This window comes from Callorhinus ursinus, unplaced genomic scaffold, assembly GCF_003265705.2.
Source record: "Callorhinus ursinus isolate GAN/ISIS: 27379988/994484 unplaced genomic scaffold, GSC_fseal_2.0 scaffold1, whole genome shotgun sequence".
In the NCBI taxonomy this organism is placed as follows: Eukaryota; Metazoa; Chordata; class Mammalia; order Carnivora; family Otariidae; genus Callorhinus; species Callorhinus ursinus.
Genome location: NW_027397063.1, coordinates 83,100,283 through 83,125,704, shown reverse-complemented (window position 1 = coordinate 83,125,704; position 25,422 = coordinate 83,100,283). Strand labels below are relative to the sequence as shown.

At 36.4% G+C, this 25,422-nt stretch overlaps 1 protein-coding gene across 1 annotated transcript in view; it reads right to left on the bottom strand.

The window, feature by feature from the left end:
* The window catches only part of SPATA16 (spermatogenesis associated 16), a 225,436-nt gene that overhangs the window by 58,644 nt on the left and 141,370 nt on the right, over positions 1-25,422 (bottom strand). Inside the window, 4 exon segments of the mRNA XM_025869549.2 lie at positions 8,818-8,880; positions 13,641-13,670; positions 15,833-15,838; positions 16,869-16,989. Of these exon segments, the coding sequence (XP_025725334.2) occupies positions 8,818-8,880; positions 13,641-13,670; positions 15,833-15,838; positions 16,869-16,989 (220 nt within the window).

Sequence of the window (25,422 nt, the reverse complement as noted above, 5' to 3'; positions counted from 1 at the left end):
TGGAGAAAGCAGAACCCTCTTGCACTGTTGGTGGGAATACAAACTGGGGGAGCCTCCATACTATTTTCCACTGGGGAAAATAGTATGGAGGCTCCTCAAAAAATTAAAAATAGAACTACCCTATGATCCAGCAATCACACTACTAGGTATTTATGCAAAGAATACAAAAATACTCCTTCAAAGAGATGCATGCACCCTGATGTTTAAAGCAGCATTATCTACAATAGCCAAAAATGGAAGCAGGCCAAGTGTCCATTGACTGTTGAATGGATAAAGAAGAAGTGGTGTAAATGTACAATGGAACATTTTTCAGCGATAAAAAAGAATGAAATCTTGCCATTTACAATGACACGGATGGAGCTAGAGTGTATTATGCTAAGAGAAATAAGTCAGTCAGAGAAAAACATTTGTGGAATTTAAGAAGCAAAACAAGCCAGCAAAGGGAAAAAAATAGAGAGAGGCAAACCAAGAAACAGACTCCTAACTATAGAGAACAAACTGATGGTTACCAGAAGGGAGGTAGCTGGGAAGGATGGGTTAAATAGGTGATGGGGATTAAGGAGTGAACTTGTTGTGATGAGTACTGAGTGATGATGGAATTGTTAGATCACTATATTGTACACTTGAAACTAATATTACATTGTATGTTAACTAACTGGAATGTAAAAAAGTATGTTAACTAACTGGAATGTAAAAAACCTTAAAAAAAGTAAGCTGTACTAAAAGTAAAGATAGATTTCAAATGATACTTTTTAATTTGACAAAAATTTTCTGCAATTGAGTTATTCTTTCCCAATGTGTGAGTTTCTCTGGTGTCAATAAATGATTCATGTGTACAAAGAATAGGGAAAAAATCAGTCCTCATGTCCTGTTGGTAAGCGTACATTACTGTTAATTATGCTTTCTCTGTTGCTACATACAAAAAAAGCTTTGAAATTAGGTGTTTACGTTTGGGGCTTCTAACAACTCTCTATTGTTATCCTCACATTTATCAAGTTTTAAAGCTTATAGTTACATAAACCAAGAATGAATGCGGGCAGCTCATTTCCTCTACAAACAGTAACTTATAATAATTTCATCTTGTTCTTTAGCTAACCAAAAAGAGCCATTTGCTACCTCAGAAATCAATTTGCCCAGGATGATTTTATAACAAGGGACATGATGGGGGAGATAAGGAAAGAGAGATACTCCATCAAGAGTAAAGGAAAAGCCATCAAACTAGAGGGAAAAGATGAACAAAAAAGAAACAAAATTCACTCCCTCTTCTAAATCCAAGAAGGTTGTTTCTTCCTGATAAATTTTTAAGAATACTCAGGGTGCCTAGGATAAATCTGGCAGAAACTATAAACCACAAACATTTTCAGGATGATGGGATTATGAAATTTTCCCCCCTACTTTTTTGCGGGAGGATTTGGACAAATTGCAACCTTTTAACTATGTGTCCAGTGATAGTGGTTTGGTAGCAGAAGTCTTGTTAGTTCTAATTAGAAAATGTAATCAAATTATTATAGATTATTATCAAATTATTCCTTTAATGCTTCCAATATCAGGGTTGACCATAATTGCAGTAAATTGCTTTACTTATAAGATTATATCTGGAAGGAACCTTGGGGATTTTCCAGCCCAATTCATTGAATTGGAGATGAATTAAGTGACTTGAAGAGGCTTAAGTACCTTTCTCAGGATAAACAGCTTTTTAATTTTATAGAATTAGAATTAGGGTTTCAAATATTATATTTCACTCTATCTTAAAAAATTATGGTTTTACTTCCTGGGTTTTACTCTCTTGTTTAAAAACAGTCATAATAAATATCAGTTTGTATTCTAAATGGTTTAATTTACTTTAGTTTTGCAGTGTATGTGAGTGCTGTAGAATTTTGGAACATATATATGTACATGTGTCCTGGGCACATGGTTGGCATTTTTCAGACCCCCTTGCAGTTAAGTGTAGCCATGTGGCTCTGTGTGGATCAATGAAACGTAAGTGAGAATGGTACCCTTTCTAGGCCTGGCCCATAAAACTCTGCCTCGTATGATCCTCCCTTCTCTTTCTCTATCAGCTTCCTGAAGAGGGAGGACTCACAGGATCTGGAGGAAGATGGAGCTACATGGTAGAGGAACTATGGGTTCTCATTATTACTGATTTGTGGAGAACCAATCAGGAACACCCACATTGAACTACAGCATGAGTGAGAAAATGACTATTATTGTTTCAAATTACCGAAATGTTGGAGTTGTTTGTTATAGCAGTTGGTCTATCTTAATTCACAAACAATGAGAAAAGAAAATTTGAATCTCTTTCATAATCTATTTTTTCTACTAAGCTTTATGTATTATTTAAAATGTAGACAAAAACATGGTATTTTAAGAGATAAAATAACTTTTCATTTAGTAGTGTGAGAAATGCTTTTTTTATATCCTATTTCCTTTAATCCTCATAAAGTCCATCTAAGTAGGTATTACTAGTGAATGAATATTATGATTATATTATTTTCAGAGTTAGTGTTAGATGCACGGGAAGCAGGGCTTCACTTGCAAGCTATAAAAATTGAGATGGGAATCTTTAGTCTTTAGTGGCTAATATGGTTCTTTGCTATTACATTAATAATGATGTAATTTTGAATGATGACTAGAATTTTCTAGAAAATGGAAAAAGAAAATTTTTGTGACCAATAATTTTCAAATTCAATCCTTTGAATACATATGGGTTCAGTTTGAAAGATTCCAATTTTCTTGAAATTTAGAATTAACTTAAAGAGCAAATTTACCTAAAGAGCAAAATATCTTACCTTGAGACTTCCCTGTAAACCTATTCACTGTATCTCTTATGCAATAGCCAAGATTGACATTTTTATGATGATTTTATTAATATAATGGTATGTCAGAATACAGTATGTAATAATTGATTGTTTGCCCCTGCCCTGATGATCAACACTTTAATGCTGAAATAGTACCTTGGGTTTATGTGAGTTCTTTTATTAAACAACCTTCACTGTGAGTTCTGTATTTTTCTAATATAAGGGAATATTTGGCAGCTTGTTCATTACATTTATCAGTCCAGTGATGTGAAAGTTATGTCTTCATGCAGTTTAAGTCAAGATATTTAAATTTTTATTTGCACTATGTGGAAATGACCAAAGATCGTATGAACAGGTTACTTGTACCAAGGTGAGCAAATTTTTATATAGCAGTTATGAATTCTCTACTTTGCAATCCATCCTGTTTAAAAACAGCCACAATAAATATCATTTTAAGTTCTAAGGCATTTAATTTTACTTTAGTTTTGCGGTGTATGTGAGTGCTATAGAATTTTAGCACACACACACACACACACACATATGTATATATGTGTGTGTGGTGGGGAGGTGGGTATGTGTGTGCGCTACTGTCCACTATCCAGTCTGGTTAGGGTTAGAGTTAAGGTTTTGATTATATATCATGCTTCCATTAGTTGGATAACTTCAGCATTTAATGCCTAAAATTTAATCTTTATTAATTTTTAATCATATTTGGTAGGAAATTTTATTTCTATGTCCCTTTAGCATAGAGCTAAAGAGACGAAAGGAATCTAAAGTATTATTTTAAAATCACTCAACTTTATAACCAAGGAAACTGAGGCTTGCTGAGTTCTGGTGACTCAACTCAGGTCACAAAATGAGAGAAGGAAGCAGGACAAGAGTGCAAGTCTCTCCTAAACCGATGCTTTCTCTTCCACTCAATGACTTTTCATCCTTCTAGTTAGATTGCAAATTCCTAGAAGTATAAAATCAAGTTTTACTTTCTTTTTTCTTTTTCCGTAACTGTCATATTCCTGTCTTCAAAGACAATAAGAACTTGACTCTAACTCTAACAGAGAAACAAATAGACCACACCAAACCTAAAGCAGGTCAAGATCCTCTTCACAACAATAACTCTTAACACAAAACAGAATATTCCTCCTTCACACCTACTGGCCACAATAAGACTGTTTTGCCCACCAGCCCCTCATTGGATTTAAGGAATGCTATCAATAAGCATGCCTGTCTCAAAGAGAAACATTCACAAAAACTAAATGAAAGCCTTCTTGATAAGGCAGCTTAAATAATAATGTGCTTGGGTTGGTCTAGCTTATTTAATGGCAAAGCACATATAATTTATAAATAGAATTTAAAGTACATTCTTGTTCTAAAGACCCTGAATAATTTTCTGCTTGCACATTAGAGAAATACCAGCTGATAGAAACTCAGAGTTACAAGTGTGGGTTTCAGCAGCCTCCAGACTCTTCAGGATGCCACAGAGCTTTTATTCTTGATGATTTAAAATGAATCACCAAAAGGTATCACAGGAATAAATAGCTACATTACCTGTAATTATTTCATAAGCACAAATGGGTATTAGTAATGGGCTTTAGCCTCTGTGTTCAGTGGTAAATGTCAACACAGTTTGGGACCCTTTTTTGTCATTGTACATTTCTTCTCTATATTTAGTTTAATTATAGAAGGTAGATATTCTTTTCCCTAACTGTATTGTTTTCTGATTGTATTTCTTGACTGATGGTTTTAGACTGGGCTTGCTGGTGCACGAAGCTGATTAACGGCAGAATTGGGACAAGAACCTGGTAACCTGGTTCCTAGATGTGAACTGCTTTTTCCACCATTTATTTTATCTCTTAGGCTACTATGCAAGACACGTTTGAGTGGAGAAGTCTAGGATGCCCTCAAAAAACTGTATTTTGGAGAAGTTGAAAGAATCCAAGTATGTTACTTTGGAGACAAGACATAAGTTGTAGGGACTAATTTTCTGTCATCAGAGAGCAACCTACTGTTGTAGACTTCATTTAATTCACTGATAAATCTGTAACACTCATTTATCAATTAAGTGAGTGTTCCTGGGCATTGGCTAAGTGCTGTAGATATATTATTCTCTTTACTTGTTAAGGCAACACTGGAAAACAGGCATTATCCCATTTTATTTTATTTAAGGTTTTTATTTATTTATTTGAGGGAGGGAGAGAGAGAGAGAGAGAGAGAGAGAGAGAGTGCATATGAGTAGGGGGAATGGCAGAAGGAGAAGAAGACTCCCTGCTGAGCAGGGAGGAAGACATAGGGCTTGATCCCAGGACCCTGGGATTATGACCTGAGCCAAAGGCAGACGCTTAACTGACTACGCCATGCAGGCATTCCGCATTATCCCATTTTAAAGATTAGGAAAACTCTGTTTTTACATGATACAATATGCAGTAGTTCACATGGTTACTTTGTGACAGAGCTGGGATTCAAGTCATTCTATCTCAGTCAGAGCCTCTTGCTCTGAGCCATTTATGGTGTGCAGACTCACAAATGAGTTTATAGCTTCCATAAAGCTTCGGAGGGCAGAAGTGCAATCCTTAGCAGTAGGAAAAATGTCCTAATAGGGCCTTCCAATGAGAGAACTAGTCATCTTGGAAGCTAGTAGCTCCATGGCCCTGGTGGTACACAGACCCAAGGAAGGATGATGGTATATCTGGGGATCCAGTAAAAGGGACTGTGTGTTGTGTCAAAAAATGTCTTTATAGTGCTAAGGTCTATTACTCAAAGTTTGTCTTTGGTATACTCCCATAGCCCCATAATTTCTTTTCTCCCTCAAGTTTCAGCTTTGCCTGAGCAACCAGACACCTCTTCTTCTTTTTTCTTATTTCTCTCATTTGTCTGTAATTAATGTCTTTCAGGCTGTTGCTCCCTCCTGGAGGACTTTTATTTTTTAGGAGGTAAGAGGTTGCAGGAGGATGCTATTATGGGGCAGGTATCCTATATGCAACTTTTCATCATCAAGAGGTCTCAGAAGGGGCATAATTGCATCTGTGAAAAATGTGATGGACCTGTCAAATATATATACAAATATTTATTACACACACACACACACACACACACACACACACACACTGTATGACAACAACAAACTACAACTTCAAATGATATTAGATGAAATGAAATGAAGTGCTATCTTTAAGAGACCTGCCACTATACTTCCAAGTTATGTATGTATCCAGTCTCCAGTTTTATCTCTGATTTGTGTCTTCTATGTGAATATTAAAGCAGGCCAAACCCGATCTGATGAAGGATAAAGAAAATAAAGACTTGCCATGCTAATTATGGTGTTTTGCATCTCTTTAGGTTTGGGCTTGAAATAGTCCTCCCAAGGTTTTCTGGGGGTTGTTGTCCCTCATAGGCTGTTGACTCCTGGTTTGGATTGCTCTTTATAAAATAGCACTTTTGCTCTCTTGGATAGAAATAGGTCAGTTTAACGGTTACTTTAGGATCCTAGAAAAAAAAGTAAATCATGCCACTTGTTGAAGACAGACATTTAAAATGCTGGGGCCTCATTATCTAGAAGAGGGGAGATTGGAAAATATGAAAAAGAAATGAAAAAGAAAATGATCCAACCAGAAACTATAGTACAGGTAGATTATGCAGTCTTCAAAAATTAATGAGGAAAATACAATTGTGTGAATTCAAGAAAAGAGGAGAATTCATTTTTAAATTGTTGTGCAATGCCATCAAAAATGGCTGAATATAATAAAAACATTAAAAGCTTTGAGCTTTACAGATTATCTTATACTTCGGTGCACACAACTTAAAAAACTTCATGATTTCATGGAATAGTTATTCCGCATCTCCAACTGCTAAAATAAGTGACCTCAATTTCTCTGCAAGCTTGTAAATCAATAACCCATAAAAATCTATGGGAAATATAAAAGATGACTATAAAAATCTCTAAATTTGGTTTGGATCATAACAATTTTTGATTTTTAGACGCAAACCAAACAAAGAAGGAATCAACGTGTCCGCAAATTTAAACTGGAAGGCAAAGTCTCTAAGTAAACAAAATAACCTCATGACAACCTAGCAAAATAGCGCAGAACTCCTGGGAACCAAATAGCTATCCCTAAATTTTTTCAAGTAAAAGAAGGCCCAAACTGCCTTAAATCTATGAAACCCATATCATTCTCAAATGAGAGAAAATGAAAAGAAATTTAGAGGTTACTTCCTTCTCCATTAAGAACTGTCAGAAACCCAAAAAACATGACACATTTTTGAAAGAAGCCTGTGGCTCTTGGCTTGTATAGGTGGCATGAGGAACAGGGACAGTGTGGGGAGAAGAGAGGGATGGGGCATGTAAAAAGCAACCTCACCTACTTGACAGTCTGGCCAAATCAGTGTAACTAAATATATATATAATCGTACTGAAATATACACATGAGTTCAATATGTGTATGGCTCAGATTCTTTCCTCCATCTCTTCCTCCCTCCCTCCTTTCCTTCTTTTCTTCCTTCCTAATGCCTGGGACACTCACAGAACATCAATGGAAGAACTACACTAAACTATACAAACAGAAAATAATGTCACTGTCACTATCTTCTTCACAGGAACACTCAACCTTAGATCAAACACATGCCTCAATTACATCTTCCATTTAAAAGTGAACCTCTCCTACTGGCATACTACCTCAAATAGCATCAAAGCAAAGTGAAACACAGGCAACATTTAACAACGCTGGTAACCATGGAAACATATCATTAAAGAATACATAAACAGGAATGAATAATTAGATGAGAAATTCATTTCTACATTTATCTTTTTCCAGGACCCAGAGAAGGAAGTTCTCTTTTACCTCTCATCTCAATTTGGACACTTCCTCTTGAGCCTGTCTTCTAACTGAAAAATATGAGAATTCATAAAATGAGAATCTTAATATTGTCTAGCTTAACGGACAAATCTCTTTGTAGGCAAGTGACTAAAAACAACTGCAATGCCCATTGTTGTCTAGATGTAAAACTGAATGTAGGAAGGAATTCTGAGGCAGCAAAAAAGTTTGCTTTGGGCATGGGAGGTGGGCAGGAAAATCTGACTTACGTCATGGAGAGAAGAGGAGAGCAGTTAACCTTTAAAAAGAGGAAGTACAGGCTGCCTCACTTACTGGAGGCTTCTACATAGTGGGGCTGAGGGGAGAATCTGGGGCTTAGGGATTCTTTCTGTGCAGGTACTCTGACACTCTACCTTTGCATCTAGCAAGGCGCTAGATAAACTTTGGTAGGCTTAGTTGGTCATGAACTTAAAAAATTATAAATGGCCTTAGAGACCATCTAGCTCAGGATTGTGCATCAGAATCACGTAGTTGGGGGGCAGTAGACAAAGACAGTTTTTCAAACTTCACCCAACTCTGGGAATCTAATATTTTAAATATTTTCCCAAGTGATTTTGATGCAGTTGGTCACTAGACCAGTGTTTGAGAACCACTGACCTAGGCCGACTTTGTCATCATACAGCAGCAGGAACTAAAGTCCAGAGCAGTTGTGGTAAACCAGCAGATTGGGTTGCTGGTCTCAATTTTCCCCCTCCCTATAACCATATCACATCCATGCCTTTGTCATGGCTTTGCAGTGGACAGAAGAATTTTACCCCTTGCCCTTGGCCTTGACCATATATGTCTTGCTTTGGCTAATAGGATGTTAACAAGCATGGTATGAACAGAGGCTTGAAATATGCTTATATAGTTTTGCTTTCTCCCTTAGAATTCTGCACTTTGCCATAAGATGAACAGACATCAGGCAGCCATTGTTCAAAGGTGGATGAGAGACATGTGGATCATTCTTGGGCTTCTCTGCAGCTTGGAGCTAGGCCTCACCAAGTCCATCCAAGACCAACCTAGATCAACCAAATCATGACTGATAAGCCAACCTGCTTACTGTAATAAGCCACTGAGTTAAAGAGTGATTTGTTACATAGCAGTATGTAGCAGTGGCTGACTAATACAGAAATGAAAGTGACTTATCCCAAACTGAATTCTAGCATTGGAACTAGAAGGTACAGCTTGTGAATCTTAGGCCTGACTTCTTTCTACTGCTCTATAGTGTCTGTTTTCTTTTGCTTTCTTTCCTTTCTGAGTTAAGCACATATATCCATTGCCTTTCTAGAGCCCTTCTGCTCAGCCTACGTTCCCTATATTCAGAACATTCTGTCACCTTTCCTTATCAGGGCTTACCTTTCCTTCCATCTTGTTCCTTCAGGATTCTGCTTTCATGTTTCCAAAGGTACTAAGAAGTCTCAAAATAATTTTCCCAATTGTGTTGAGTCACCCATTAATGAGTTAAACATTTACAGATAAAATTTCTTCTGCATATGATGTGGGGTTGATAAGAGATTCAGTGTCAAATGGTGGAAATTTAAGCATGACACATGACAGTTGATAGGAAAAATATTTTTAGATGAGTGAGTTTGGGTGTTTCTTAAATTATATCTATACTAAATACAATAAAGTTTGGGTTACTTTTAGACACTCCTTGTTCAAATACTTTATAAACTGTATGCCTGATGGGGCCAAATAAATAAATAAATAAATAGACTATAAACAAAGGCCATTAGGAGAAATGCTTATATGGCATTTTTATTTTGTTCCTTTCTGTGGAAACATTTTTCACATGGAAGCAAATCTTTAGAAAGAACACATTTTTCTTCAGAATATGTAGGTGTTTTGTTAAAGATAATAAAAAATTCTGGTTCTTTGACCTTACTTTGCCTGTAATTTCACATTGAAGATTTTATTTTTACTCTGAGGTTGAGATATCATAAATCTGTATCATGTAAATGACTAATATTGGGATAATTTTGCAATATCAAGAAGAAAAAGAACTGGAGTGAAAGAAAAAGTTAGTCTCCATTATTGGTATATGTAAATGACTAATATTGGGATAATTTTGCAATATCAAGAAGAAAAATGAAGAACTGGAGGGAAAAAGTTAGTCTCCATTATTGGTATAAGGGATCAAATAACATTCAGTGTTAAGTTATCCTGTATCATTCTCCGGTTAGTGCAGAGAAATCCATTAGCTTGCTGCTGTCTTGATTGCTATGTTTGAAAGAAGCTAATATATAAGACCTTAGGATTTGCATGGAGACATCCATGAGCACAGAAATCAATGAAAGAAAAGGGACTATTGGAAATCTGCAACCTTCTCCAAATACTCTGATAAATCCCAAACTCAACTAAAGCACAAAGTTGTACACATTTGTGAACTTAAAACACACACACACACACACATACACACACAGAAATACTTATCGAATTTGTGTAAGCACAGAATTTTTAAATAACAAATAAAAAACTATTCCAAAATATTCTTGACATTATTGGTTTGAGTTTAATGTAAAATAGTATTTAGTTTCGTTAATTGAATTTAACAAATATGTATTGAATCGCCATTTGCAATGCACTTTGATAGTACTTGCAAGAAAAACAGACTAAGAAGAAGTGGTGTCTAATTTAAGTACCAACTGTTTTTCTTGTTAATAAATATTTTGTGCTAGCATAAGTGCTTCTTGAAGACAAGACAATGTCTATTTTGTTCACTGCTATATTTCTAACACATAGCATAGTGTCTAACATACAGTCACTAATAAGTGATCAATTAATATTTCCTGAATGAGGATGAATGACAAATACAATTTGAAAGTAAAGAAGAGAAGTACCCACTAATTTAAGAGTAGTCTGCATACACTGGATTGATGATGTTTCAAGCTTGAATGACTATAGTGCAGTTTAAGGAGGAACTGTGTGACATGAACATTCTCAGTGCTATTTTTTGCTTTGAGTTTTGGAAGCAATAAATGTCTTCTGTTAGGCCCAATACCAAGAAGAAAAAGGGCTGTTGCAAAGAGAAGGAGTACACAAGGGACTTAACCTGCGGTCTGTTGAATCCCTGAACACGATGGAAGGGCTTTAGGGCCCACAGACTGTGCACTATCTTCCTCAAGCATGTGGCTGGGGAAAATCTTTTGCATCTCAGTACAGCCAGTTCCTGATTTTATCCTTTGAGAGTAGACTAATTTCACCAAAGAAAAATTTCTTGTTGGTGAGTCCTCTTTGGAAACCATTTAGGCCATTGATATCTTTAAGATGGTGAACATTCAATGCCAAGTACAAGTTGAATTGGATGGGAAGTCTTGGTATTCTCTGCACAGATGGAGGATCTGTGAAGTTGGCACTGCCTCAGCCTTTGCTGCTTCACTAAGGAAAGATGTTCCACATGTCAGGCTTCCTACAGGGGCCTGTATTGGTATCAACAGCCCCTCCAACAATCCCAAAAGAGGTCTTTCAGTTGCTGTGAAAGTCTTCAACTTCCTCAGAGCCAAAAGCTCAGATCAGTGCCTTTTCAGTAGATCTTTGTCAAGATACAAGAACACACCATGAGGCTCTTCCTTAATAGAGAAGTTTGTCGGCAATTCAGAGAAGAAATTTAGAAGTGATTTAGTTTGATTAATTCTTGAAAATTTTTTAGGAGAAAAGAAAACTCCTTCTTCGAACATATTGATAGTGAGAAGTTCATTCCAGGACTAGCTTTATAATGGCTGATATCTTAGTCACATAAAAGAAGCAATTCTTTTGGTTAAAATGCTTAATTTACTATTAGAGATGCTGCTGAAAAACTATGACCTCTTTCTTCCTTTCTTTCTTTTTTATTTTTGTCAAGCTGCTACTCTAAATGAGGTGGCTGGAGTCATACAACAATATAAATTTTCTAATACTGGAGGTGAGACTGACAAAGTCTTGAGAGCTTCTAGGGACAAAAATCAACACTTGGCAAATGGCTTTATTTCTTATGAAGGTCACTTTTTGTTTAGTGGCTTTAAAATTGAAACAAATTGCTGACTTAGATAACTTTGATGATAAAGACTTAACAAAGATAATCTCATTGACCTGAGGACAAAGGAAGTGAAGTAATATGAATTTTGGTTATTGTTGATGCCTGTCTATCCATATGAGATCTTGTGAGCTACAGGAGCTCTGATTCCATTGCTATTAGAGACTATTAGAGGGTTGTACCTCTTATTGCTATTAAAATGAAACATTGACATTGATGTGATGTCAAATATATTTCAATTTCTTATTCCAGAAAAATTTCATAACCTTTTCATAAGCGTGATAAAACTATAATTCTTCATATTCTATGTGTAAGGGTTCCAATGCAATGAGATAAATAGTAAGCACATTTTTTGTGTATATGTTTATGAGTATTGTTTCTAGGTGGATGCTTATAAATGGAATCAGATTCTCAGAGGGCTTTGTGACTCAAAAAAGAAAGAAAGAAATTTAAAAAAGAACAATTAAGGTGAAGAATGAGCTGATCAGGCAGCTTGCTCCTGTTTAGTGGGGCTCCTCTGCACTTGTTTTGTGGGACTTCTGCAGCAAAATTAGCTGTTAACCATCTTTTCTCACTCCATTTTGCTGAGCAGTGCAGACTGGAGTTGGCTGTCTTACTCACACTGCAGGAGAGAAAGCCACACACCAGACAATGCATGTGGCTGACAGCATGGCTGAAAGTGAAGGTGGGAAACCAGGAAAGGGAAACAGGAAAGGAAGTCGTGTTTGTTCCCTGATGCTATTAAATCTAGTCCTGGATCTAAAGGGGCAGGTGGCTTAGGAGGTGGACTACAGTTTACTGTAAAAATCTTGAAATAATATTATTGTCTTAGGAGCAATGTATAAATACATAGTGGTCACTGCTTCAAAATAGCTAATTCTCAGCCTGATTAGGAATTTTCCATTTTGTTAATTAGCTCAGAATTGGGATGAAGTCTCAAGGTGTTTGAGAAAAAAGGAGAGTGGCTGATAATAGGAGACTGGGTATCAGGTTGCAGAAGCATGCATGCAAGTACAGTTGTGACAAGTTATTTCCAAAGCTCTCTAGCTCTCTAGAAGAGGTGATGCTATTATAGAATAACATGTACAAACACTTTTATTCAGAGTGATATATTCCAGTGTAAGCTGTCATGTAGTGCAGAGTTTTATGCCTTTTTTTCTTGCTGGGTTGATGATATGAAAACTGTTCCTAATACAATTGAAAAGTGTTCTTGAGCTCACCAAAGTAAAGGTCTGTTCTTTAGTATCCAAGAATTTGTAAGCCAACAATTTGTGAGAGTAAGTGTAGACTGGCTCTCAAATTTTTGCATCCCCAAATTTTCCATTTCTTGTTTAAGACCTCTAAGAAGAATAACTGACCAGAGTGATAGGTATTTTTTTATGTGGTTGAAAGGAAGATATACAGTAACTTCATCACTTACAAAGGTAGTGAAAAGAGCCTCTGTCTAAGCCTTAATGGATGTTTATGAATGTATACGCAGATACAGTTTCTAGTGTGTGATGTTTGAGGGTATTTGTAAATTCAACATTCTTAAATTCAATTGCCATGGTAGATTGGGTTGGTGGAGCATAACTGTCTTTAAAGATGACATGGATGGGCACTCTCTGGCAATGTCCAAGAGCCCCTTTTGCTTTAGGACAAAACAAAGTTTAAGGAGGAAGATATATACATTTAAATTAAGACCAGGGACAGGCAGGCTCACATAAGGAAATATGCAAATGGTGGAAATGATGTGTTATGCTGATATTGAGGCTAGTTAGAGGGGTTTAATTTATGGGATTTATCTGCCGGATGAAATTTTTAATTATGTTACTTCTTTTTATCTTAATATGTGTGACATCATTTTTGGAGGTGTTTAAAATATTAGATTTCAGTGCTAAAATTAACTTTAAGAATAGACCTTCTCAAACATTTTCTACTAGTCATCTCTTATTTTTCTAGTTGAAGTTCCTCTAGAGACTAATTTGCCTTAGGTTAGATAACTATTTTGTTAGAACTTGGACTGAATCAGACCTGACTTCCAAACAAGGGCTCTTTTCCAATATGCCAAGTTGCTTCAAATTAAAAGAGGAAAAGAATAACTCAACACATCAAAAATGAATAATCCAATTAAAAATGGGCAGAAGACATGAATAGACATTTTTCCAAGAAGACATTACAGATGGCCAACAGACACATGAAAAGATGCTCAACATCACTTAACCTCAGGAAAATGCAAATCAAAACTACAGTGAGATATCACCTCACACCTGTCAGAATGGCTAAAATCAACAACACGAGAAGCAAAAGGTATTGGCAAAAATGTGGAAAAAGGGGAACACTTTTGCACTGTTTATGGGAAGGCAAACTGGTGCAGCCACTGTAGAAAACAGTATGGAGTTTCCTCAAAAAAATTAAAAATAAAACTATTCTATGATCCAGCAATCACACCAGATACTTACTACCCAAAAATACAAAAATACTGATTCATAGAGATACATGCACCCTGGAGCGCCTGGGTGGCTCAGTCGTTTAGCGTCTGCCTTCAGCTCAGGTCGTGGTCCCAGGGTCCTGGTATCGAGCCCTGCATCGGGCTCCCTGCTCAGTGGGATACACACACCCTGACGACTATAGCAACATTATCTATAATAGCCAAGTTATGGAAACAGCCCAAGTGTCCATTGACTGATTAATGGATAAAGAAGAGGTGGTACATATATACAATGGAATATTATTCAGCCATAAAAAGAATAAAATCTTGTCATTTGCAATGACATGGATGGAACTAGAGAGTATAATGATAAGTGACATAAATCATTCAGAGAAAGACAAATACCATATGATTTCACTTACATGTGGAATTCAAGAAACAAAACAAACAAGCAAAGGAAAAGAAAAAAGAGAGAAAGAGAGAGGCAAACCAAGAACCATACTCAACTATAGAGAACACACTGATGGTTACCAGAAGAGTAGGGGTTGGGGGTATGGGTTAAATAGGAGATGGGGATTAAAAAAATAAAGAGAAAAAGAAAATACAAGGAGAAATATGTTTTTCTTATCTTTTATTAATACAGATTAGTTAAATAATAGTATTTGTTTTCCTCCTTTTTGTATAGCAAACATGCATGTATTGGTAAGTGGAGATTATTTTCCTAGTTTGAGGTAAATAAAATGGGGATATTAGCTAAAGGAAACAGAAAAAAATTATTTACAGTAAATCTTAACCAGTTGCACCAACACTGGATCTATTTTTTCCTAGTCTGATATAGAAAACACAGTAAGTACTCAGTGTTTATTTGTTTAGTGAATGAATAAATTAAATCAAACATTCCTTTGGGACCTATTATATGCCAGGCTTGCTGAATGTTATAGCTAATCCTTGAGATTCAACTCCTTTCCCACTTCTCTCCAAAAGCTTTTGAAATCCTTTAATAAAAAGTCTTCTTCCTTTATTGTATCTATAGCTCATATTATTTGCTTATATTTTTACATCTAGCAATTCTTTTTTTAATTTAATTTTATTATTTATTTATTTATTTTATTTTATTTTATTATGTTATGTTAATCACCATACATTACATCATTAGTTTTTGATGTAGTGTTCCATGATTCATTGTTTGCGTATAACACCCAGTGTTCCATTCAATACGTGCCCTCCTCAGTACCCACCACCAGGCTAACCCATCCCCCCACCCCTCTCCCCTCTAGAACCCTCAGTTTGCTTCTCAGAGTCCATAGTCTCTCCTGGTTCGTCTCCCCCTCCGATTTCCCCCCTTCATTTTTCCCTTCCTACTATCTTCTCTCTCTTTTTTTAACATACACTGTATTATTTGTTTCAGAGGTACAGGTCTGTGATTCATCAGTCTTACACAATTCACAGTGACATCTAGCAAGTCTTTACAATTATTTAATTACATGACTATAAGTAACTGCTACTGTTTTGCATGTTCCAGATTCCCTTAGGAAAGTTTTAAACTTATCAACAAATTAATAAATTTTTTGAGATTAAAATTTTGTTCATTTTTTTCCCAAATAGTCACAGGTCTCAAGTATAGTAAGACTAATGTAAACCTTTATTCTTTATAGTAGGTAAATTGAGCTCCAAATATTTAGATGGAACCATATAAATTATTGAGCATTTTATATGATAAACCTAATGTTTACTGCCTAATAAAGATAACACATGATATAAAGACAGAAAACTGGGAGCCAAGACACAGTAGTAAAAATATGGGAAAAATCAGGAAGCATTAAAACACTATTGATGATTATTTCTCACTTTCATATTTGTGTTTTAGCAGATCTTATTCTAGTTGGTTTGAAAGGTTCATATTAAATTAAATTAAATCATCTTGAAGTACGAGGAATAAAAGGCCCCACACAGTCTTGAGAGGAGAAGATATGGAGAAGGGATTTGGCTTTTTTAGTTGATTTTCAAATATTTGAAGAAAATTTCATTTGGAAATGGGTTTCCTTTCGGTCCATGTTGTCCTCCTGGGAACCACTGGACTGAAGTTCTAAGGGAGTAGAAATCTACTTTACATGAGGAAAACAGTTTAATAATTAGCAAACTGGATGTTGTTTCTTGGAGTTAAATGAGCTCTTCATTTGGATCTATTTCAGCAGAAAGTTATTGACAATTTGCTGAGAACAGATAGGAAATGAAAAGATTTGTGTATTGTGAAGGAGATTGAACCAGTAAATTCTAATTCTCTTTATAATTCTAAGAAATTATGGCTCTTTTCTTGAGATCTAATTGACCTTTGATATGACTTCTTGCTGCCATTTTGAATAATAAATGAGAAAAAAGATCTGCAGTTTGTTATTAGTTAGGTGTCCCAAACACTAAATATTACCCAACAAATACAACTGACCTTTGCATTTTTCCTTTATTATGTAATTGGTATTACTTCTAGGGTATGTTTTACAGGTCATAGATCAAGAAGAATCTATGAATATACAATATTCATATTTTAAAGGATCATGTCATTATAGCAGCATGCTTTGGAAAATAGTTCCTGGGATGTCTAAAATTTATATTGGGTTGTAAAACTGAAGTATGGGCCAAGGGTTAACAGCCTTGAATTTTGCCCTTAAAATTAGTCACAGAAAATCTACTTCATTATAAATACATTACTACTGAGTAGTGTCCTTCTCATTGATATGGCCAGAGCTACCTTTTTCAGCAGTCTTTTAAGCACCAATCCTTCATTTTGGTTCTAAAAATGAGACGGGCTCCTCCTCCCTAGTTGGGACATCAATTTTTACCTGCCAATACAGTTTGATGAGCTTGCTTATATACTGTTCACTTCCTCCACAGAGCCAGAACGTGTAGTCAGCAATCATGGCACTCCTAAGAACAAGGACAATTAAAAAAAAAACCCACAAATTTATAGGGCAGAAGGAAAACCATAACAGGAAGTACATATAAATACTGAGGAAGAAGATTTTGTCATATATAAATTTGAATAGATTAATATTAAGCAAAGCCCAGGCACATTTTAGACTGTAGAAAGAAGGGTTGTTTTTTGTCTTCTGTTATTTTTCTTTTAATCTAAACTAAAACCCTAAAAGAAGCAATCAGCCATTTGTCTTCTAGATTTTTTTTTTCTGCTTGTACAGTGTAAGAATACTTAAAGACTATGAAAGAGTCTTATTAAGCTTCAGAGCATTTATAGAGCAACATATATTTTATGGACTCCAAAATGCCTTCAAACCTAGCATAGCATATATAGCTAACTATTGTACTGTTATTTAAGCATATCTCAGACTTTACCTGAATTGAAGATTATTCACCTCTGATTAAATTGGCCTCCTTAAAAGTAAAAATAAAAAATTTCTAATTCAACAAACACTCCCCTCCCCCAACTTCTGTGTTTAGTTGAATTGGTTTTGGTATCTAGTGTGTACCACCACTGAATTAGTCTTATTAAGCTAAGAGGATATTAAAAACTATTGTGCAATTAATATTAATTCATTGCTTAGCACCCTTTGGAAAAACAGTTTACTTTTATGACTGTTTCTGGTAGGCCTCTCTATTTCTTTTCTCCAGAGATTCTAAATCCAATTAAATGTGACTAGAAGTAATTCCAAATTGTCACGTTAGCCAATTAAACATATAATAATCCTGTGTACCTAATCACTAGTACCCAAAGTTTATTTATTTAAGTAGAGCTATCACGGTGTACCCCTGAATGTTTTTCTTATCTTTGCCTGCAGATATGTGTTGTTTCTTGACACCACTGTAAATTGAATTAGAAAATTTCCTTCCCTAAATATAGGTTGTCTAAGGCACAGTAGCTATAAACTTACTATGGTACTCTGTTGGAAGAATTAAAATGTTTAGTTCTTGTCAGGACTGACAAAAATTAGGACTTTAAAAAAATAACAATGGAAAAAAATACCATCATTTGGAGGGTTATTCAGCTCAATTTATTTTTTTACACGTGTGGTATTGGAAAGGAGCTATCCACTGACATTTCAAAATAAATGACAATAATTTAGGAATAACTAATCTTTTAAGAACCCTTTTATATTTTTCAAAGCCCTAGTTTACTGGTAAAATAAAGTGAGCTAGGAAGTTTTGATGTTGTGTGAATATGTAAAAAGTAGAAAAAAGTTATAAAAATTATAGATGAAAGGGGGCAAAAGTGAATTTCAAAATTTGCATTTGATAGAAACACTTGGAAAAATTTTCCTCTCATGACTTCCTAAAAAGGAAGTCTACTTAGGTACCTGTCACCTAATAGAAAGCCATTTAATAAATTCTGAATCTAGGAAATCAATGAAAAATGTAAAAAATCTCACTCTCAAAGACAGCACACACGTATTTATAGAAGTTGGGTACTCTTAGGTGACGACTTGATTCTGCACTCTGATTCCTCCTTCCGTTACCATTTGGAAATGTAGGTATGGCTCAACAAACATTGTTTAATGAGGAGACCAGCCATTAGTTAAACCAGGGGTGGGTAAAATTTTCCTGTAAAGGGTCAGATAGTAAATATTTTAGGCTTTGTGGGCCATGTGGTAACTTTGCCTTGTGGAAGGACCTATGGACAATAAGTAAACAAATGAGTGGGGTTGTGTTCCATAAGACTTTATTTCCAAAAATGGTATGCTGGATTTGGTATAGTTCGTCTAACTCTAAGATAAATTAGGAGGTTGAGCAACAGGTGGCAAGCATTGATATAATTGTCAGTCAGCAGTTAGGCACCAGCTTCTATATGTTCGGGCCACAGGTCCCTTAAAGATTTCAGTCTACCGTTTTCTCTTTAGGGACAACGTATACATTGTACTAAGATTACTGTGCAGAGTTCAAGAAAGAAACTTTACAATTTTGAAATATGCAAAAAATGTAAACGATAATCCTGGATGGTAGGCACAGAGGCTTGAGTTAAGTAAAAGCTAAATTGATGGTTTCTATCATGTTAATGATCGTCATTCTTAGATTGGAACAATTGGGAGGGAAAAAGAGAGATCATGACTGTGGGTTTCTAGAGCTTTCCTGCATTTTTTAATGCTTTTGGTGATTTGGTTTTGAGTTTCCCATTGTAAAATTAAAAGTTTTAGTGTTTTTATTAATGCTTTCCAAAAGTTGCTCTTTCTGTAATGATGTGTTGTCAAATTGCTACATTCCTAAATGTGATTTTATTACGCCTGGGGGCTCAAGTCTTTTTCCAAAGGAACTTATCTCTAAATTTATATTGAAACAGCGCCTGGGTGTCTCAGATGGTTAAGCGTCTGCCTTCGGCTCAGGTCATGATCCCAGGGTCCTGGGATCGAGTCCCGCATTGGGCTCCCTGCTCCTTGGGAGCCTGCTTCTCCCTCTGCCATTCTCTCTCTCTGTTTTTCATGAATAAATAAATAAAATCTTAAAAAAAAAGAAACAAGTGAAGAATTAAGATTCATTGAAACTTATTACCTGACCTCAGCGAAGCACAATTACTATAATAGTAAAAAGACACTGGTATTAAGTAACAAAGAATGGTTTCAGAAAACTACATTTTTGCTAATATATTTTTCATAAGTATAACTTGTTTCTCTTAATGTTAGGACACAATTTATATTGTAGTTGCTTCAACCCCATTTTCTTCCCAGTGGAAGTGGCAGTTATGTTTTCACTCCCCACCTTCCTTTGTCTGGTTCCCTATCATAGCTCTGCCCTACAGCTTAGCCTTTATAAATCAGTATAAAATTCGGTAGAAGAACATGAAAAGAGCATGGAAATAACATTATACCATGCAGTATTTGTGAGGCAAGAGACAGGGGTTTTTCATCTTACTGAATTTATAAAGAGCAAAGATAATTAATTAATCAACTCAGAGCATCTACAAGGGGTCCAGGACCTTGTGGGATCCTGGTTCTGGCAGACTCACCTGATGAATCGGATGTAAACAGCAACCATCATTCTTCCTACTTTCCTTTAGGTATCTCTGTTTACCTTTAGACCAATCTCCTGGAGGCTAGTCAGTGTGATTCAATGTTGCTTCTAAATGTCTTAGTTTCATTGCCCTTATTGTATTCAACTTACTTTCACTAATCTACTGAATATTGTAGCTGCACTGGAGCTGGAGGATCATTTTAGCCAACCCCTTTTAAGTCACAGAGGGTGGCTTCATATCTGTCCCTTTTGAGCCTTTACTAGTGCTAAGCACCAGGTTAAGCATTTTACGTAGCAGAGGATGAGCCTGATCCACCCACCCCCCACACTTCTGCATCAGATCTCATCCCACCCGGAACTGCTCCAGTAATTCATTCTCTGTCTCCTTCTCGTTTATTTTCTTTTCCCTTTTTCATTTTTTTCCTTTTCTCCTGGAGCTTTTCTACCAGCACACAGAAATGCTGTTGTTTCTGCCATCTTGAAACAAAGCATCTCCAAAGCCTCTCTTGATCTGCTTCCCTTCCAGTTATCATTTTTCTTTCCTTCTACACAAACAGCAAGCAACCACAACAAACCCACAGAAATTCCTTGAAAAAGCTGTGTGTGCTCCCTATCTCTAATTTCTCTCTTCTTTCTGTCTCCTAAACTCACTCCAGCAAAGCTCCCATTCCTACTACTTCACTGAAACTGCTCTTGTCAATGCTACCAGTGGTGTCCATGCTGCTAAAACAAACAATGGTTCAATTCTCAGTCTTCATTTTGCACGCACTCTCAGGTGCACGTGATGCAACTGCTTGTTCCCTCTTCCGGTATATGCTTTCCCACGTGGGTCCCACAACTCTGCTCTTTCCAGTTTCCCTCAGTCTTACTGGTTGCTCTTTTCTGTCTCCTTTTCTGGTATCTTCTCCTCTCCCTGGATTCCTGCCACATGGGCACAATATTTGGACCCCTTCTCTTTCTTTCTATATGCAATCCCTTGGTGATCTCACCAGTTTCGTGGTTTTAAATACAGTCTATGGGTTGACAACCCTTACATTTATATCCTGAACTTAAACCTCTTTTTGGATCCTGAGACTTGTAGAAATTGTCTTCTTCACATCTTGACTTGGATACCCCATAGCTATTCCGAACTTAATATTTCTATACCCGAGACTCTAACCCTCCTTACTTTCCCTCCTCTAATCTCCAATAGTCTTCTCCATCCATCCAGTTTCTCAGGCAAAAAAATTAAAATTAGTGCTCCTGAGCAGGTCACTACTGTGCTTAAAACTGCAAAGGTTCCTTATCTCACTCAGAGTAAACACCAGTTTTTAAAATGGCGTTTGAACCCCCTGTCATCTGGTCTCTGATCTCATTTCTGATTTACTCTGCTCCAGACAAGCTGTCTACTCTGCTGTGGCTCATAAAGAACAGGTACACTATTGCCTCTGGGATTTTGCTTTTGACAGTCCCTGTTCCGGGATGTTCTTTCTCTAGATACCCCCTGACCTCCTTGTTCATCTACTTTAGGTCTTTATCAGATGTTATTTTCTCAGTGAGGACTGCCCTGACCACATTCCAATACTATCCATACCAAAGCCTAAAATATTTACTCTCTGGGTCTTTCCTGGAATGCAAGCTTCCTGAGGGCCGGGAGTTTTGTCTGTTTTATTCACTGCTCTATCCCCAGTGCCTAGAACAGTCTTGGTGTGGTGGTCACACAAGAAATATTTGTTGAATTAATGACTACACGTTATCTAATTTTTTAAAGTCAAAAAATTTAAATTCTTGTTACAAAAACCTGAGGGCTATAGAATTACGTAACTTACTAGGGTTCTGCCGGAAGGAGTCTGGCCCTGGATTACCTCACTGCTCATATTTAACAATGTTTTTGTTCTGGAAGTGGCATGGGAATGGAGTGACAGGGTGGGCTTGGCCATTGTAGAATCCAACATTTAGTTCACAGGAGAGTTTAATAAATGCTAATGGATGCTGATGTATTTTTTTTAATGTAAATTAAAGAGGAAAGGTACCAGGAAGCACATTAGCCTATTATGTTGTATCTAAAATTATTTTTTAACATGATGCCTTCAGTCATGTGTCAATAACTATGGTTTCCCTGCAAGCCTACTGTACTCTTCTTTTGATATGATATTTGAGTTCATTTTAAGTGTTTCTGAAGTCACATTTAATTAATACATCTGTTAAATGTAAAAGGGTCAAAATCTGGCTTTTAAATATATATGTATCTAAAATAAAAGATTTTTGTGTCATAACTCAGCTTATTGTGAATCAAATCCCATTTCTACAGAACAACATATACGCAATATAAGAATTTGAACATGTTATTATTAATAACTAGATAGGTACCGGTTCTGCTTTCCAAATTAATACCGTACAGGATCACAATGTTTAAGCATTTTCACGCCAGGTGATTTTACAGATTGAATATTTCTAAACAGACTATGCAGTTCTAAGGTTATGAGAGTATACTATTGGCAATTCTCAAGACCTATGTTCATATTCACAATCTGTAACATTTCTACTCAGTGTGGCCACTTGGTGGTGTAAAACAGTAAGATATGGGTAAACAAAAAATCACAGCACACAATCAGCTGTGTGTTTTCATAGGGCTCCCTGGCTGGGACCTTGAAAAGTTATTCGTTCATCACCTTGCCTTTGGGCAGGATCACACTTAAACCTTTCAAATGAGACTGATGAGAATCTATTCTCTTTTAAAGACCTCCACAGAAGGACATTGCTCTGCTTTCCTCATTGATTCCTTAGTTTCACAGCCATTAATAGCATCTTCTGCAGCTTTAGTCTGCTGGTTTCAGTTCTTTCTCCAGGGTTAATGCAACCTAACTAGACCTTATCTTCTGAAAAGCAGTTCTACATATCCTCACAAAAATTTATTAATCTCTCTTCCCTAGGTTAATTAATTAACCCCAGTTGCCTTAATTTTCTCCATGGATCCTCCTTGCTTGACATTAGTCAGTTTCATGATTGTCTTTTCAAGTTGTTTAAGTTCCTCCTTTTCTTTCTCCTACACTCGGAAATTGACCTCTCTCAAGAGTCTAAGGATAATCTTACGGTGTATGTATGCAGCTATTTTATGTAACTGGTATAGATACTTCTTGGAAGTGTGTCTGTTAGATAGTTCTAACTGCAGAATCCTTCCCTATTACCAACATACTTAGGAGGTTGTCTCCTTTCTCCCGTACTGAAAAAAGCTAAAGAATATATGTATAGGCATGTTGTTAATTTACATTGATTAGATTGATTAATATTGATTAAAGTGCATATTCCTTTTGAATGCAAATATACACTAATATTGAAGAGATTATATTTCGATCAGGGGAGAACCAAACTATCAAATCCACTCAAGCAAACACCCCCCACCCCCACATGAAGATTCTTTTTGCAGGCTCACATATTTTCCACACAGCAATCAGCCACAGTGATCTTTAAAAACTATGTAAATATAAATTACCTCAAATAGAATGCAAACTCCTTCTGTCACCTTCTAGTCAAGTGTGGCTTATTCGGTTGCTCAAAGCAAATATGAATTTTCCTGCCTTGGGGTATTTGCATATTAGGTGCCTCCTACCTGGAATCTATTCCTTCCCTTTTTTACCTGGCTGCTTCTTTTCAAGATTTGGACCTTTTGGCTTTAGCTTAAACATTGGTGACCTCTTCAGTGAGGCCTTCTCTGACCACTCTGTGTAAATAACTTCTGCCTTATCATCCCTCAACTAGAACCTTCTTTTTCCTGCACAAGTCTCATGTTTTGTAATTACTGGTTAGTTTACCTATTACCTTCTTTTCCTAGGCTTGTACTGCCCAGTATGGTAACCACCAGCCATATATGGCTATTTGTATTTAAAAGAATTAAAATTTAAATTTAAAATCCAGTTCTCAGGTACATAAGGCACATTTCGGGTGTTCAGTAGCCACACGTGGCTAGTGGCTACTATGTTGACTGGCCCAGAATATCTCCATCAACACTGGGAATTTAGTGGCAACACTGCTCTGGACTGTAAGCTATAAGGCCCGCCATTACAGTGCCTCATACAATACCTGGTAAATAGCAGGTGCTTGTGATGGTTGATCTTACATGTCAACTTAACTGAGCCACAGAGTGCCCAGATGTTTGATTCAACATGATGTCTGTGAGAGTGTGTCTGGGTGAGATTAACATGAATCTGTACACTGAGTAAAGCAGATTGTCCTCCCTGATGTGGGTGTGGCTTATCTAATCCACTGAAGGCCAGAATAGAACAAAAAGTCTGAGTAAGGGAGAATTTGCTTTCTGATTGTTGTTGATTTGGGACATCAGTTTTCTCCTGCCTTTGGACTCGAACTTGAATTGGAATTTACACCAACACCTCCCCAGGTTCTCAGGCCTTTGGCTTCAGACTGGAACCAAACCTCTGGCTCTCCTGAATCTCCAGCTGCCAAACTACAGATTTCAGGCTCCAAAATTGCATGAGTCAGTTCCATATATTTATACCTCCTATTGGTTCTGTTTCTCTGGAGAACCTTGACTAATACAATGCTTCATCACTTATGTCTGCTTTTGTTTGCACTTTGCTCTGGTTATCCTTTCCCACTCCACTACCCCTAGTCATTTGGTTTTCATCAGGAGGCTCAGCCCTTACAGTGTTCTGAGTTCATGTATTTCAGTGGTTGATGAGCATTGAAGAAGTTATACTTTGGTCTCTCTACCTTGTAACAAGTCTGCCTATGTGCCTAATTGCCTAGTTCTAATAGCTAAGAGTTATCCCTGACACCAAGTCTCTACCTTTTGCAGACCAAATCTAGTTAATGTGTTTCTGCCTTGACTGTAACTCCAGATTTTGATTATACTGGGGTTCTAGCCATGCTTGCTCCTGCAAGATTGCCCAACAATGGACAGTAGTTTTTTTTAAAGTTCCCTGCCTGCCTCTAGTATGGAATTTCAAATATTGCCTGTCTCTAGATTCTCAGTTGATAACAACAAAAAACAATAAGAGTATTACTATTACTATTTGTAACAACAACCAATATTTATAGAGTGCTTACCATACATATATTAGGTGCTTTTACATCTCATTTAATTCTTGAAACCAAGAACCTCACTTTCCTCATTTCATTTGAGGAAATGAGGAAATGAGGTTCCTTAAACTGAGGAGGCTAATTTCCAAAAATTTGTCAGCAGAGTCAGGATTCAACCAGATATACTTGTCATCAAATGTTGGTCTCTTAACCATGGTTCTGTACTACTTCTATGTGCCATTCTTTTTCTGTGCATCTTTTACAAGACTCTATTATCTTTTGTTGGACTTCCATGATGTTAATTTCTTGCCGACCTGTTGACCACTGGTACACTCTCTAAAAACCATATTCCTGTGGTTAAATGTGTGTGGTGGGCATGGTTATTATTGC